Source organism: Emydura macquarii, unplaced genomic scaffold (assembly GCF_026122565.2).
Source record: "Emydura macquarii macquarii isolate MOO-44397 ecotype Brisbane River unplaced genomic scaffold, CSIRO-AGI_Emac_v2 contig_967, whole genome shotgun sequence".
NCBI classification, from domain to species: Eukaryota; Metazoa; Chordata; order Testudines; family Chelidae; genus Emydura; species Emydura macquarii.
In genome coordinates this window covers 1,410,363-1,426,369 of record NW_027131104.1, presented here as the reverse complement: position 1 = coordinate 1,426,369, position 16,007 = coordinate 1,410,363, and the positions used below count along the sequence as shown (strand labels likewise).

Genomic DNA, 16,007 nt, shown 5'->3' with positions numbered 1-16,007 from the left:
AGGCTCTTTTGCCTCGCAGCACAGAGCTCTTGCCACTCCAGGTAGCTAGTAACAGGAGTATGTTCTTATTCTTGAGTGGATCGACCTGCTGCTGGAGGAGGATGTGACACAGTCTGTTACACTCAGAATACCTGGCTAGTCATAAAATCATTTGTCGTGCTCTTCCAAAGTGTTGAGCAAATTGCAAAACATTAGCTCGCAACATCTGATTCCCTCCTGCTCTCCTGCACCACTTCACTTCCCACACAATTATATTTTTTTCATCTCTCTCTCTCTCCCCTCCCATCTAGCAATCTACAATTATGATGCTGTCCAGGATGTAGAGCTCTCCTTGCAGGTTGGTGATACTGTTCACATATTGGAGATGTATGAAGGTAAGTCCCAGACCACCTCCTTTCTACTTTGTAAAAGTTTAAATCTCTGAAAGCAAGTTTTTAAAATTGTATCCCCCAAAACAAGAAAATTTCAGTGAAAAATTTAGGGGAACATTTTTTGTTGTTGTTGCTTCTGAAATTTGCTTGTGGAAAGTATTTGCCAGTTTCTGACCAGCTGTATTAGGTTACAAGGCTTGGACCCAGATCCAAACTTCCAATTAAAGTCTGATGGTGTTCGGCCCATTAAAAAGAGGGAACAGTTTTGAGGTATGCATCCAAACTTTCCCCATCTGAAGAAATTTGCTCAGGCCTGTCTCTAGTTTTGAAGGAGTTGAGGTTATTCTCAACTCATAAAATACGAGGCGTATTACTCCCTTTGGCATGTGAGTTTTCATCATGTGCTACGTTTCTCTAAATTAAATGTCTTCATGCGTAATGTGTGGAGATGTTTGGGAAAATTGCTGTGTAATAACGATGGTTTCTTACTCCAAATCTCTTTTCCTGTGTCTCTTTGAGTTACGTCTGCCTGCCGTATTGACACATGGAAAGAATTTTACACATTCTTCTCTTGGAGAGCGAGTGCATCCAGCATTATGTGAATGCAAGCTAGATTCTGTTCTGCCTCGCACACCAAGAAAGCTAAGACCTTATCTATATGGGACATTATTGGATGGCAGGCTAGTGCGCTGTAAATTCAAAGCCAGGCTTGCTGCACTGTAACATCCTGTGCAAACAAGTTCCAGTTGCAGGATCTTTCTTACCAGTTACGATGTAGTGGATTTTCAGATCCAAGGTGCGGTTTCCAAATCTGCCAGTTACAAAAATCATCATTTTTTGACTTGTGAACTGAACTGAGAGCCCTTGAGGGAGAGCAGTTCCAGAACGCCACGATATCTTTCTTAAGTCACTTTGTGGAGTATAACTGCACAGTTAGCTAAACTGTTGAATTGATTATATAGGCTTTTACATGACTCCCATCATCTCTGAGTTCCTGGTGTTACCATGCAATACTTGCTGGTTATTTGTCCCTTTTAAATGGAAGGACGTTCTGTACAGCACAACACTAGCTAGTAAAAAAACGGCTTTAAAGCTGGTGCAAATGAAAATTAATACTTAAGTCTTGCAGATTTAGCTATTAAACTGGGTTGTCTAATGCTTTTCTGTGGGGAACAGAATAGAGGTACTTAAATACTATGAAGAATACACTACCCATAACTCCATTTTATATCTCTATTCTCTCCAAAAGCAAAAAGGCCTTTCATGAATTTAAATTGTCATCAAACTTCCACAAACAGCATCAATTTGAGGGGGAGGGGGGGAACATGTTCAACTCTCCTCTTTGGTATTTCCATTGAGCAAGGCAAGTTGCTTGCTTAGCAATTTGCTATTAGTAAGTTGGTCTCTTTCCACTTCTTTTGACCTTGACACTGGAAACAGCTGGCCACCCAGATCCTACATGTCCAAGCAGATTCTGCTGCTGATGTGTATGTTTACAGTAATTGTGTGTGTGGTAGAGGAGGAGTGTGTTTGTAAGAAAGAGTTTAATAAGCAATAGAGCCAACTTATGAGTTGATGTTGCAAAGAGGACAGAGAGGCTCAAAGTTAATAACAGCCTTTATTTGTGAAGCTGGATGTATCTTGTACATTCTAAAAATGGCATTTTTTAACAAAGCTGTTGTTCAGTTTCCTCCTTAGCTATCCATTGATACGGCCGTTGTCAAGTAAAGTAAATTAGTCCTCGTGTTATCTACCTTTCACTGTGTTTCACTTGTGTTATCTACCTTTCACTGGCTTTATATAGGTGCACAAGCTTCATGTTCCATTTTACCAGGATGATGGCTTCCCCAGAAAGGCATCTCTGCCCTATAAAGATTTTTCTCTGGGGTGTATTATTTACATCTCCAGTTCCTATCTGATGGGCTGCTCTGAATCAGACAAAGGAGGAGGACTTGAACCTGGAGCTCTCACATCCTAGGTGATTGCTCTACATCCAGGCTACAGAGTCCATGAATATTTAATTATTTATGCAAAGTGGAACAGCTCCAATGCAAGACATTGAGAGAGAGTCAGAGACTGTCTCTGTAGTCTGCTGGTTATGGCATTCACCTGAGGTTTGGGATGCTCAAGTTCAAGTCCCTGGGTCCTGTTTTTTTGTTTTTGTTTTTGTTTTTGTTTTTTTTTTTTTGCAAAAATAAATAAATAAATGAATAATTTAAAAAAAAATCTTAGTTTCACGCCACTTCGAAATGGAAACAAATGTTGAAACGCCAACATTTTTCATTAAATGGAATTCTTGTTTTCCAATTAGCCCTGGTGAGGGCTTTTCGTGAATTACCAGAACATACACGAGGCAGTTTTACCTGCAAATGTCTTTTTTCTCCTCTGTCACTCATCCAGAAACATGCCTCATTTTTACTCCTAATGTTGGTTCCCCGGGTCCTTGTTTAAGGGATTGAAGCAGGGCTGTAGTCTCTCCTTGTCTGTGTGGCGAATGTGCTTGGGCAACCATACCTTTAGAGCTCTTTGTATTCTCCATCTGTCTGGCTCCACTCTGTCGGAAAGAGCTGAAATGCACAGTTTGTTCCTCAGCTACACGGCAGCAAGGTGGAAGCTCACACTTGGCTTCTTTGTTAACAATAAATGTTATCTTAATCTCACCTGACTGGAGTCATAATACTGACAAAGCTAAGCAAGTCTAGATAGGAGGAGGCCTGTGAAAGACAGGGAACTATGAAATGAACTAGATGGCAGTTGTCTCAGATCAAAGAGCCTAGGTGCTGTTCACCCTAGACAGAAGGCCTATACAGTAAGGCCCTAATTATCATTAAGCTCTGCTTGAGAAGGCTAAATGGTGTATAAGGCCTTGTGAGGGATGTCTGCCAGGCGGTGAATTTCACCCATAAGAGAGAAGTCATTGTCAGTCATTTAAAAAAAAAAAAAAAAAAAAGGATGGAAGCTCATACATGGGCCAGAATCTCTACCAGGGAGGTATCCGTTCCCTGTAAAATGCCCTGCACTCATCTGGTCTCTATGCCTCAAGGGGCAATTGACCCTAAAGGCGGGACAGTGCTTAGATACTAGAGTGATAGGCAACACCTGCAGCAGAGTAGACATAGTGTGATTTCCCTCCCTCGGGGTGCTCCGATGGGCGAGGGCAGTTTTAAATTGCAGGTAGGGCTCCACTGGAAGTTGGCTTAAACTCAAGATAATCTCAACTCCCTCTCTGGATGGCAAAGAAAAACCCCTGGCCTCAGCTCCACTTTTTTTAGTGCCATTCATGCCTTTAGGAACTGAATGTAGGGACCCCAGAATAGCCTGATGGTTTGGGCACTTACTAGTGATGCAGGAAAGTCTGGTTTAACTCCCTGCTCTGAATTCAGCAGAGTCCTAAGTGAGTGCCCCAATCACTAGACTGTTGGCTACTCTGGGTGGGTCTCTTCCTTTGGAGCTGTTTACCCAGGGTCATGGTCGATTGTGCATCACGGACCTTTTTAAAATCAAGATTGGGTGATTTTCTACATATGTGCCTTAGGAATTATTTTGGGAAGTGTATTGGCCTGTGCTACACAGGAGTTCAGACTAGATGATCACAGTGGTCCCTTCTGGTCTTGCAAACTAGGAATCCTGGAGTCAAGGGCCACTGGAGTGGATGGAAAGTCTTCTGTTCATTTCACTGACCTTTGGATCAGGCCCTTAAGTCCAGCTCTTTGGTTTAAATGTTCTTTGCCCCTTTCCTAAATGGGTATATGAAATAACAATTTAGAAATCCCAATGATGGCCGAACTGGGTTACTGTGAAGGATTCCCTTTTCCTACAGTGGTAGAATCCAGCTGGACAGCCACAGTAATACATCTGAGATTTCCGGGTTAGCTTGTGGCCTTGTCCACAGGAGGGGTTTTGTCCAGTCACAGGCACCAGGGTAACGCAAATGTGCAAGCGTGAGGGTCACTATCTTGGCTGATACACTGGGGTTTGAACCGGGCCCTCCAGAGCTGATAGTATGGTACGAGCGGCTACAGCTTGAGCTAAAGAGCGCACGCTGTCTGTGCAGGGGCTGTAACAGACTGGATCAGCACAGAGGGGGACTTGTAATACACACTCACCAATGGGTTACACAACCCCCTAATGTAGGCAGGGCGCTATTTATTGAAACCAAAACAATGCCAACTGTGGCTTACAGCAGCTTTGGCTGTCTACACTAGAGGTTTGTACTGGTAAAGCTACACAATCGCCTGCAGTGAGGGCAGATCCTCTGCGTAGACAAGGTTTAAATCATTGCCAGTGGTTGCTTCGTTGCCTACGCTGAGATTAATCTTAAAGGCCTTCTGTTGTGCCTTGCTCTGCCTGTAAGCAGGTCTTAACACAGGATGGCTTATTCATTAAACCTGAAACATCTGGACAGAGGCAGTCTCCTTAGAATCTCCTCCCTTCTAAAGGAAACACATGTGCTCCCATCTTGGAAATATGCAGTTTAGACAGTCGGAGGGTCTCGGATTTGGCACTCCATTGTAAATTGTGAAACAAGATTTTTCTTCATTGTTCCATCTGATGACCTGGCAGCAGAAGTGTGCGCTCTCGTTTTTTATTGAACAGCTAGCTGCCCTGATGATAAGACCAGGCACCACCTACCCTGTTGTTTACTGAATGTTGGCTGGTTGATGTTTGTTATTGGTGCAATGTGGTATACACGGCATAATCCATCGATTGGTAATAAAGGGACACTGCCTGCTTGGCAGGTGCATCCTCTCACTGCCCCCTGGGTGAACTGTGCTTGCAGTATTTTTGCAGACTGCTGCAGAGTGAGATTTCACTTGGGCTCTGGGAATCTGTCCGAAGGGGTTGCAAATTCCAGTCTGCATGGAATCTCTTTTATAGCCTGTAATTTTTGCCAGCTGTTGAAAATTGCAAAAACATTGATGGAGGGGGAAAGAGCGCTCAGCTTTGGAGGGCCAGCCAAGGAAACCTCATACAGGTGCAAATTATATTGTGCTTTCTGCTTCTGTCTCAGACATTGCTTTGTTTGCCACAGATGAATGAAGGACTTCCCCTCTCACTGTGGAGCAGTACAGTGACCTTCAGTGGGGTGCACTTCAGTGGAAAGAAAGGATGATCTTGTGGATAAGGAATTGGGCAGGGACTGAGGAGCTCTCGGGTCTATTCCCAACTCTGCCACAGTGTGTCTGTGTAACCTTGAGTGAATCACTTAATCTCTGGGCATCAGTTGCCCATCTGCAAAATGGGCATAGTAATGTATCTTTCCCCCCCTTTGTCTGCTTTACTTATTTAGTTTGTAAGATCTTTGGGGCCATGTCTGTCTCTATGTATAGCACAACTGAATTCCAGTCTTGTTTTGGGTCTGTAGATGCTACTGCTATGCAAATAAACGTAAATTTACAATAAATAAATATAAACTTTCAGATGAGAAGTAAAAATACATTTTATGACTCTTTTTCTAACACTCACGCTGTTAATCCTCTATCTTGACCAGATTTCAACATTCTACCTTCTTTAATTTTTCAGTGGCATTTTCAACAGGGATACCCGTATCCTTTTCACCTTCTGTCACTTATGTGGCGTTTTTGTTTGCTATTTAACACCTGCCATAGCACACCCCAGCAATGGCTGCATTTCAGTGGTGGGTGACACAAGTCCAATATATCTCATTTTATTGTAGGGTACTTCATCAACTTTAGGGAGAGACTTCTCTCTCTCTCTCTCTCTCTCTCTCTCTCTCTCTCTCTCTAAAAGTATTTTTATCTTATTCAAATACAACTATCTAAATGAATAATGAATGTCTGTGGAGAGAAAGTGTGTGTGAGAAAGTGAGCGAGTGATGTTCTGTCCTTTCCTATTAGCTCTGGCATGAAAATCCTCCTTTTCATCCTAAAATTTATCTGCTGTCATCTCTGCAAAGGGAAAAATTCTTGAGGTAAACTCTTAACTAGTCCACCATTTGTCCGAAGCTTCTAGACTTGTATTTGAAAAAAGAAAGAAACAGATAAATGACCATTGCCACAAGCACTTGTTCACTGCAAATTATGAGTAAGGTTATTTTATGCAGTGTGGCTTTAGCCATGTTGGTCCCTGGATAGTAAAGAGACCTTGTGTTTTGCTGTGATGCTGGGATTTCTTTTCCCAGACCTAAAGAAGAACTCTGCACAGCCCAAATGCTTGTCTCTCTCTCCAACAGAAGGTGATCAAATCAAAGATATTACCTCCCCTGCCTTGTCTCTTGAGTAAGCTTATTGAAAGTGAGAGCAGAATTCTGAAAAGATCAGGGGGTTCATGGAGTCCCAGGGTGAGCAGAGAGCATGAAATTGTTCTGGAATATAGCTTTATGTAATAATTATATGCAATGTACATCCCTTCACTCAATAATTGCAAAGTGCTTTAGAAAGGTGGCTTAATGTCACTATGTTCATTGTACAGATGGGACAACTGAGTCAGAGAGAGGTTGAGGACCTGAGCCAGAGCAAACAAGTTGCTGGAAAGATTCTCATTGACTTCACTGGGCTTTGGTTCAGGCCATAAATAACTTGCACTAGGCCAGTCAGTGAACCGTTAACAAAACAAAGAATAGAATCTAAACCTCCTCATTCCCAATCCAGTACTTTATCCATTGGACCATGCTGAATTTATAATCCTCTTTTTATCCATTGGAAGGAGTGGTACCTCGCCCCATACCCCAGAGCTTCTGGAATACAGTGGATTTTGTAAGCAAACTTGACTATTTTTATAATTGCTAGAGAGATGGACCAGACTTGCAAAATCTGAACTTCTGTGACGTTTGGGGGGCAAAGGAAGGGTGACCACTTCCAGGATTTTGGTTGGGGCCTATCTCTCTGCTAAGTATAAAAATGCTTCCACAATTGCTTTTCACCCTCTTCCCTTTTTTTGTCACCTATTAATCCCCCACCCTCATGCTGATTTTTTTTTTTTTTTTAGCTAGTTTGGTTATCTGTACATATATCGGAGCGTAAGCTCCTTGGGGCGATAGCCTTGTCTGTGCTGATACCTCCGAGCACCACTTATGCAATGTAGATAATAAATACCACTCCAGCTCCCCAAGAGACAATATCAACATTTGTGTGTAACTTCTAAATTTCAGTGCAAGCAGCAGCAACAACAACAACAAAAATGTAGAAGAGCTGTGTGTTGAGAAGTTAGTTAAGATGAAAACTGAGGAAGAAGAATCTCTTGACCTTTGGAATAGTTGTTTTAGGGGCAACGTACCATTAAGAAAATGTAGATTTGCCTATCCTGTTGCAGAAATGTGCAGCTGGAGATAGTCTTCAGGTCAATGTTTAAAATAAAACCATTTCTGTAACTGAAAGTACACTGTTGTTGTTATTTGTATTACATTAGATCCTAGAGATCTCCACAATTGGACAGGACAAAAGGTGGGAGAAAGAAAGTAGTAGTATTCTCAATTTTGTAGATGGGTAACAGGCACACAGTCTGAAATGATTTGCCCAAGACATCTGTGTTAGAGCTGGGAAAAGAACGCAGATCTCCGGCCAATAACTTAACCACAAGACCATCCTTCCTCTGCAGTGATTTAATAATTTCCCAATTGCTAAGTAAGGCTTACTTGAGAGCAGCAGGACAAAATACACTAATTCATTTATACACTTTGCCTTTCAGTCACCTTGAAATTAAAATGTTGGCTGAACCCCAAGTTCTAAAGAGGGAAGAAATGTTCTTCTAAAAGTGATATACTTCTGGTCTGCTCTTACTCTGTAACTGAGACTTCACTGGAGCTTGTCACAAAGCCAGTAAATAAGGATAATATCTTTATCTAGGGCAAATATTGTGTTGTCTTCCCCTTCCCCCCCTCCCTCCCTCCCCCCCCCTCCCCCCCCCCCGCATCTGATAAAAGTAAAGACCCTCTATGAATTTCTCTGTCAGCCTTCTGTCAAAGAAGGGTTTCATATTGGGTCATGGGCAGCGTGGAAAGGAATGTGTAAAACATAAGACTCAAGCATCATCTACATAGAGAATGGGGTTAAGACCCACATGAGAGGAAGGATGGCATTAGGGTTAAGGCCGTGAAGTTGGAGTCAAAAGATGAGGATTCAATTCCCAGCTCTTCCACAGACTTCCTATGTGACCCTGGGCACATCATTTCGTCTCTGTTCACCATCTGTAAAATGGACATAATACTTTTGTTCTCTATCCCTTTTCCTGTCTTCTCTTTAGACTGTCAGCTCTATGGGGCAAGGACTCTTTCTCGCTACATTTATGTACAGCCCCTAGCACAAAGGGGGTCCAATCTCAGTTGGGGCCCCTAATGCTACCGTAATAGAAATAAATACTGAAACTGCTGAAGCACAGTTCCACCTAAAGAAGCAGGCCTACTGTGTCACGTCATGGTAGGAAAAGCCATTCTTCTGTTATGTTCTGCCTTATTTTAGGGCCCATTCCCACTGGCTTTGTTCTCATTGGTGGTGCCATTGGAGTCAATGGGACATCTGAAGTGAGCAAGGTCAGTAGGAGTTGGCTCATGGATTATGTGTGGTAAGAACAACGTGTGTTGCTAACAGCGTTGCATGTTTAATTCCTATATATGAAGAGTCATATATTTCTGTTGTCCCTTGACAGGTTGGTACAGAGGATACACACTCAGAAATAAATCTAAAAAGGTACGACATTATATTTTCAATAGCTATTTTTATGTGTTAAATTTTGCCAGACCCTATCCAGCACTATAATGCCCTGTATTCTTGTGGTCATTTCTGCCTTAGTACAATGATTGCCTCTGGATAGGGATATTCTTTTCTCTAGCAATAAAAGTGAATAGCCATGAGCCAAATGCTTGAGAATCATTAACTTGGCAGAATATACAGTGGATGCATTTGAAAAATTCATTGCAACCCTACAGGTATTGCTGGTCCTATTGGTAAGTCCCATTTTAAGCATAGGGAATATTGCTTGAACTGGGAGAATCAACCTTTAAGTTGGCCTGCTATATAGCAAGCCCTCTGTTTGGTCAGTGAGTCCTGTACCTGCCTTCTAACATTGGCTGTCTCTGCTAATGGGTGATTCTCAAAAGTCCAGAGTTCAGGTTTGACTTGGATAAGCTTCTGAAAGTTATCAGGCATCTCTGGATCTTAGCCAAACCCCTTGACTTTGCAAAACCAGTGTGGAAATCTCACTAGAACATGGTTTCCCATGAGAATCCCAGCACCTTTGTTCCTGGTCCCATCTGGAATTTCTGTAAGAGTGACCTCCTTCATTGTATTTCTGCACTTCTGGTCCCACATGGAAATGAAAGTAGAGTAAGATTTCATGTCCAGAAGAGCAGAAAAAATGAAAGTTTGGGATGGGTGAGTTCTTGTGGTATTCCCAACAAATTCTTCCATCCATAGTTGTAAGCTTCAGTTGCAGTCCTGTGGTTCTTTCTACTTGACAAATTCCATAACTCAATTTTAAGCATTCTTGCAGTTAGGACAAATTAACATGCCTGATTCTAATCTGCAAGATCGCAAAGCATTTCACAAACGTATCATTAGAGTGGCACATACTGGATGTGACTTTTCAAGGGTGTCACAGTAAATAGGGGCAGAGGTAAGAGTAGAACTCCAGGAGTCTTGACTTCCATTCTACTATCCTATCCAATGGACCATGCTGTCCTTAAATTCTAAGACCCATGTGCATTTTCGATGCAGGTAATCATTAAGCATCAGTCATAGTTGTGATTACAGGGATTAGATTTGCTTGCTTGACTTAAAACTTGAAATTAAACATGAGCATTTTTATGTAATTGCTGTAGAGAGAAAAGAAACTTTGCTGCAGGCAGAAATGAAACTTTCCTTTCATAAGCCAAAAATTTGCCATTGCCATTTTCTGAGGGTCTGACCCAAAAGCCCACTGAAGCAACTAGAGAGATTCCCACTGATTTTAATGGTTTTAGCATAGTACCAAAGATCTGATCTTCCTTCCTAGCTTGGAATTTATCCATTCCTAAAAAGTTTGGATATCACTGTTCTCAACGGCTTTGGAATATTTGTCTGTCCATCGCTGACTAGTGTGCAAAGGGGTTCTCAGTCTCTCTTTGGGTCTATAAAAGCAATTGCCCAATATCTTGAAAGTCTATTAAAAGGATTAAAGATTCAGCTCTCAGGAAGGCTCTATTCCATAGATGAAAATACCTAATTTAAGGCTGTTGTGCTTTCATGTGAATCATGCTTAGTTCTGTTGATAGTTGTGCTGCTGATTGCACAACAGGTAGTTATTTTAACAAGAGTTGGTCAACAGTATTGACTTTTAAGTAGAGTCTCAAGTTTTAACTAGACAGTCTCAAGCTGTCAAATTCATCATAATTTGGAGCTGGGAAGTGGTCTTATCGAGGCTGTGCTCTAATTTGTAAATAAATGTAATGTTGTGCTGAGATCCAAGCTGCACTAATGGGAGTTCTCGTTCCCTAAATCTGCAGTTCGTTTAGGGAATAATCCTGTGGTGCAGAGGGCCTGCTTGCAGTGGAGCTTCCACTGCACAATGGGGTAGGGCTCGGCAATCCTTTACCACAGGGGATGCTTGAGTTCTGTGCATTGCAGAGCCCTGTATGTCTGTGCACAGTTAGGATGTGGTGATAGATGGGTGCTAGGCTGGTGAATACACACAAGTGCAGATCCCTGAATTCTGGGAGCAATGGCACCAGGCTACTCCACCCAGAGCCATCTAGTGGTTCCAAGGTTGCATCATGATGTGGGAGAGAGAACTCCTTCCTGTTAGGAAAGACCCCGGAGATCTGGTCAAGGTGACCTTTGCATTTGGTTACCATGGTGGGAGATGGCCTTTGATGCTGAACGTCTATCCAGGGCTTCATTCTGCAAAGTGGTGAGCAGCCTTCCACTCCCACTGACTTCAGCCAGCGTTGCCAATTCTCAGTACCTCTCAGGAGCAAACACCCCTGCAGTCAGCAGGGGAGAAACAGACCAGGAGCCAAAGCAAATTGCTTTGGAGTCTATTTATCTTTGGACAGCCATTCATCAGCATATCTGAAACCCTTTTAAACTGCTCTGCTTTTCCTTTAGACTCGAGCTTTCTGGGGCAGACAGTGTGAAAGCACTATTTTAATGGAAATTTAGATGTCATTTATTACCAGGCTTTGTTCCTTGGCGTGAGGATAAAATTTGGTTGTGCTACAAATTGAAGAAGCAAAGAGCAACTCTGCATTTGATTATTGATCCAAGAGGGATATGAAAGGGGGTGGGAGAATCCTGACATTTTTATGAAACCAGACGGGCTGCTGTTGAGAAAGCGGATGCTGAGTTAAGTAGAAATGGGAGGTAAATCAAACATTCAGCTCCAGTTTTCATTTTAATGCTTCATGAAAGCTCGTTTAAAAAGAAAAATCTACTTCCTGTGTAAGATTTGGTATTTATTGTCCAGAGAGAATGTGAGGCCCAGTGGAGGTGGGAATGATCAGTACCTACCAGGATCAAGCCTATGCTGAATATCTGTTACATAGATTCATAGAATTTAAGGCCAGAAGGGACTACCAGGTCACGTGGTCTGACATCCTGTATATCACAGGCCAGCCACGCCACCCAGCACATGCACACTAAATCCAACAACTGACATGAGACCACAATATGACCGCCCACAGGAGACTAGGCTGTTACGTGCCCCAGGCAGAGAATAGGAGGTACCAGTGCTGGAGGCCCCTGCAATGGCAGGAGAATGACAGACCCAGATATCCTGGCAAGTGACACATTGCAGAGGAACGTGAACCTCCCTCTGTCTCCTCCCCCAAAGTCACTGCCAATCTGGAGGGGGGGGGGGAAGAAGAAGAAATTCCTTCCAGACCCCACATATGGTGATCAGTTTGACCCAGAGCATAGGAGCAAGAACCAGCCGGCCAAGCACCTGAGAGAGAGGATAGTTAGTGCTACCTCAGAGTCCTGGCCCCAGTTGCATTATGAGGTAATTAGCAGGATTGCCAGCATCAAGCATACAAAAAACACGGAACGGCTTCAAAATCATAATTTTAAAAAAACAACAGTGTGTTGGGTTCTTTGTCTTCTGGTTTGTGAGCCTTTGGGGTGCACTTGCTTCACGTTTTCAAGCTATTCTTCACAACCACAAAGGCTAGAAACTTACTTTTTTTTTTTTTTTTTTTTTTAAATGAAAGTTGGGATTTTCATGCGATCTCTTCCTGTAGCTGGGGCTTTAAGGAAATCATCAAATGCAGTCAGTTTTGAGACTCAATAAATTATCAAATGCAATCAATTGTGAGACTCAATAAAAACCCAAGACTTGGCAACACTAATTGAAATGTCTGTGTGTAAGACAAGGTGTGTGTAATTGCCTGTTGCAGTCTGCATTATTGTCTTTAAATGGGCTTTGTTAGCAAACCCCCATTATGTCAACAGTGGTGTTTTTATATGTCAATTCCACTAACCAGACGAAATATTCAAGGTGGTGTTTGTCTGGTTTCTCATTTCCCTGATGTTGAATTAATCACACAGTGAAACATCACTGGAATGAAGATTTATTTATGATGTTTTTAAGTGGAATTTAGTGGAGCATCTGGCTATGGAATCCTCTGTTCTTTTCCATATGATCCTCTTCTGATTTCTTTCGGCTTACGACAACAATGGTAACTTTAGGCACTGTTTATCAATGCCTCCAGGTCTACCTTTCAGTTGTAACCCCTGCTATCTAGATTAAAGCGAACACAGATAGGCCTACTTGTGCTACATTCGCTTGTAGGTTAGATGTACACGGTTTGTTTAGCTTAGCATACAGTTGCTATCTCATAAATGGGAAACCCCTTTCAGTTATCGTTTCACACTCTAGGTTTTATATTTTCTTTAGCTGGGAACTGGGAAGACCGGCTATCTAGCAGTTAGAGCACAGACAAGGAAGGCAAGATTTTCTGTTCCCACCTTGGCTGCAGGCTCAGTGTATATCATGAGCAGCTCGCCTAGGCAGCGTTTTGAAAAGTGTCTGCTAATTCTGAGAGCTGCTGCTTTTGGGTGTCCAGCTCAAGACTTCTAAGGGCCTTTCCTTCAAATGTGCTGAGCACCCTCAAATCTCATGGAAGTCGATAGGAGCTGTGGGCTTTGCGTTTTGGGCACCCAAAAACTGAGGGTCGTAAAAATTAGTGGGTCCTCTTGAACATTTTGGACTTAACCTCTTGGCGTGTCAGTTTTTCCAGTCTGAAAAATGAGGCTAATGTCCACCTGGCCAGAGTGTCTTGTGGCTTAATTAATGCTTGTAAAGCATTGTGAGATCCATAAATGAAAGGTGCAATAGAAGTGCAAGGTATTATTATTATTATTATTATTATTATTAGTCTGTTTTACTATATCTAACACAGTCATGGGAGCTGATTTTAGGGGGTTCTTCCTTTTAGTATATATCTAGCACCAAAGAGGGTTTACCTTAAGATTTACCTTAACAGCCTTGAGGGGCACCAGATTGAAAATCAGGAATTCTGTTGCCGCCTCTGACCCTGACACTGTATGACCTTGGGAAGTGACTTAACTCCTCTCTTCATTTGGTTTACACATCTTTATAAAGTCATTTTGAAAGCAACAGATAGAATTGTCTATAAGTACACAGAATTGTAATATTATTATTATTATTATTATTATTGCCAGTTTGTTTTCCCTGGGATTTACTGTGTTTCTATTAGAACTAACATAATACCAACGGAAGAGGAAGAGACACCAATCTCAACATATATGGTACTAGAGTCATTTTTTATTTTATTGAATTTTGGCAAGGTTTATTTGACTTGTGGAGCTCAGCTGATCACATTTTTATATTTTTCCCTCTCCTTATTGCTGAATGATTTATCAAATATTACAATGTGATTTCCCTTTATCTCTCTTTTAGGGCATTTTCCCCAAAACTTACATTTATTTAAAAGAGGCAACTGTGGAAGACCGAGGGTAGGTTGGAGACAGTCTTGGGATGTCATGTGGTTGGCAGAGATGTTTGGATGCCGTTTCATAAAAGGGTTTTCATAATGGAGGTGTAACTTGTCATAAATTCAACTGATGTTTTTGCATAGCAAGTGCTATAACCCCCAAGTAGACTGCTGGGTCAGAATAATTTCTTTTTTGGCCAAACTGTTGTACATCACAAATTGGACAGATGCATAGAAGAGGGAGGGGGGGGGTCAACTACCACGACCAGCAGCAGCAATAGGAAGTGACTAGAAAATAATTTTTACTCCATATAGCCAAGTTATCGTTGCAAGCAATGATCCCTCAGACTGGAAAATTGTGAATAGAGGCAGACATGTCTAGTCAGCAGTAAATTGCTGGAGCAGATGCATGTGGAAGAAAATCAAGACTAAAAGAAATTTGAAACATATTTGCATTAAAAATGGGGAAAGAATACACATAATGGAGAAAAAAACCAAGAGCCCCTTAAAAGTCTTAGCATCTTAGTGTGATCATTTATTGAATGTATCCGTTATCTTTTTTAATGTATCTCTGATTTAAATGCCTTGCAAAGCTGCAGTTTTGGAATGGTTTGATTTTTTTTTTTTTTCCCCTCCCCACCCCCCGCCACTAAATGCACTTTTAAAAACTACTTAAGGGTTGTTTAAGTTAGGGGTTCAGGTACAATGGTGATGAGCATGATATAAGAATCTCTATAGAATGGAATAGATTCATTACAATCAAATTCTGCCAAGATGAAAAATAACTAAATTGTTTTTAAATCACACCTTTTGTTATTTCTGTGCAAGTCTGGTGTAGATGCTGCTAATGTGAATTAACAGTATGCAGAGGTGTCTCCTGGTTTTACTAAACTGATTTAAAAGCTAATTTAAGTTAAACAAGAACAACTTTCCTGTATAGACAAGGTCTCTGTTTTCAGATATTTGGAAGGTATTTGGTATCTTACATACATTTGTGTATCAGTGACCAGACAATCTGATTTAATGTAGGAACGTTAGAATTACCACACTAGATCAGAGCCATCGTCCATCTAGTCTCTGACAGTGGCTAATACCAAATGCCTCAGAGGCAGGTGTAAGAACCTGGTAGGTGTACGGACTAATCTGGCCCCTATATTCATCTCTCCTTGATCTCTTAATACGTAGAGATTGACTTAAACCCTGAAGCATGAGGTTTCACATCCCTTCCAAAATTTTGATCATCATTAATTATGTCTTCTCTGGATAGTCTCGTTAGCTATATAAATGCCCAGTTGGTTTTTGAATCTTAAATTCTTAGCCTTCTTGACTTTCCGTGGCAGAGAGTTTCACAGTCATCGTACACGTTGTATGAAAAAGATGCATCCTTTTATCAGTTTTGCATCAGCCACCTTATAATTTCATTACATGTTCCCTTGTGTTTTTGCTCTCTCCAGGCAACATGAGACAGTGATTCCAAGTGAACTGCCCCTCGTTCAAGAACTCACTTCCACACTGAGGGAGTGGGCAGTTATCTGGCACAAGCTGTATGTGGTGAGTATTTGCTTTCTTCGTTTGGTGGTGATTGGTCCAGGGAGAGGGAAGAAAGTGCAGGATCTGCACTCCAGCCAGGGCAGAGTGTTTAAACAGAAGTACGCAGAAGATTTTTGAAAGGACCTTGCACATCCCCATCTTGTGCTCATGCATCCAGCAGCTGGCATGTGCATCTTGAGCACATATGCTGTGCTAGGAAC

The 16,007-nt window shown here is 41.8% G+C and overlaps 1 protein-coding gene across 2 annotated transcripts in view; it reads left to right on the top strand.

Annotated features, from left to right (window-relative positions):
* Positions 1-294: 294 nt before the first annotated feature.
* DOCK5 (dedicator of cytokinesis 5) overlaps positions 295-16,007 on the top strand; it is a 113,135-nt gene continuing 97,422 nt past the window's right edge. For both annotated transcript variants that reach the window (XM_067543714.1, XM_067543713.1), the window contains exons 1-4: positions 295-374; positions 8,976-9,016; positions 14,223-14,278; positions 15,711-15,807. In XM_067543714.1, the coding sequence (XP_067399815.1) occupies positions 365-374; positions 8,976-9,016; positions 14,223-14,278; positions 15,711-15,807 (204 nt within the window). In that variant the 5' untranslated portion in view covers positions 295-364. The remainder of the gene's footprint in view (positions 375-8,975; positions 9,017-14,222; positions 14,279-15,710; positions 15,808-16,007) is intronic.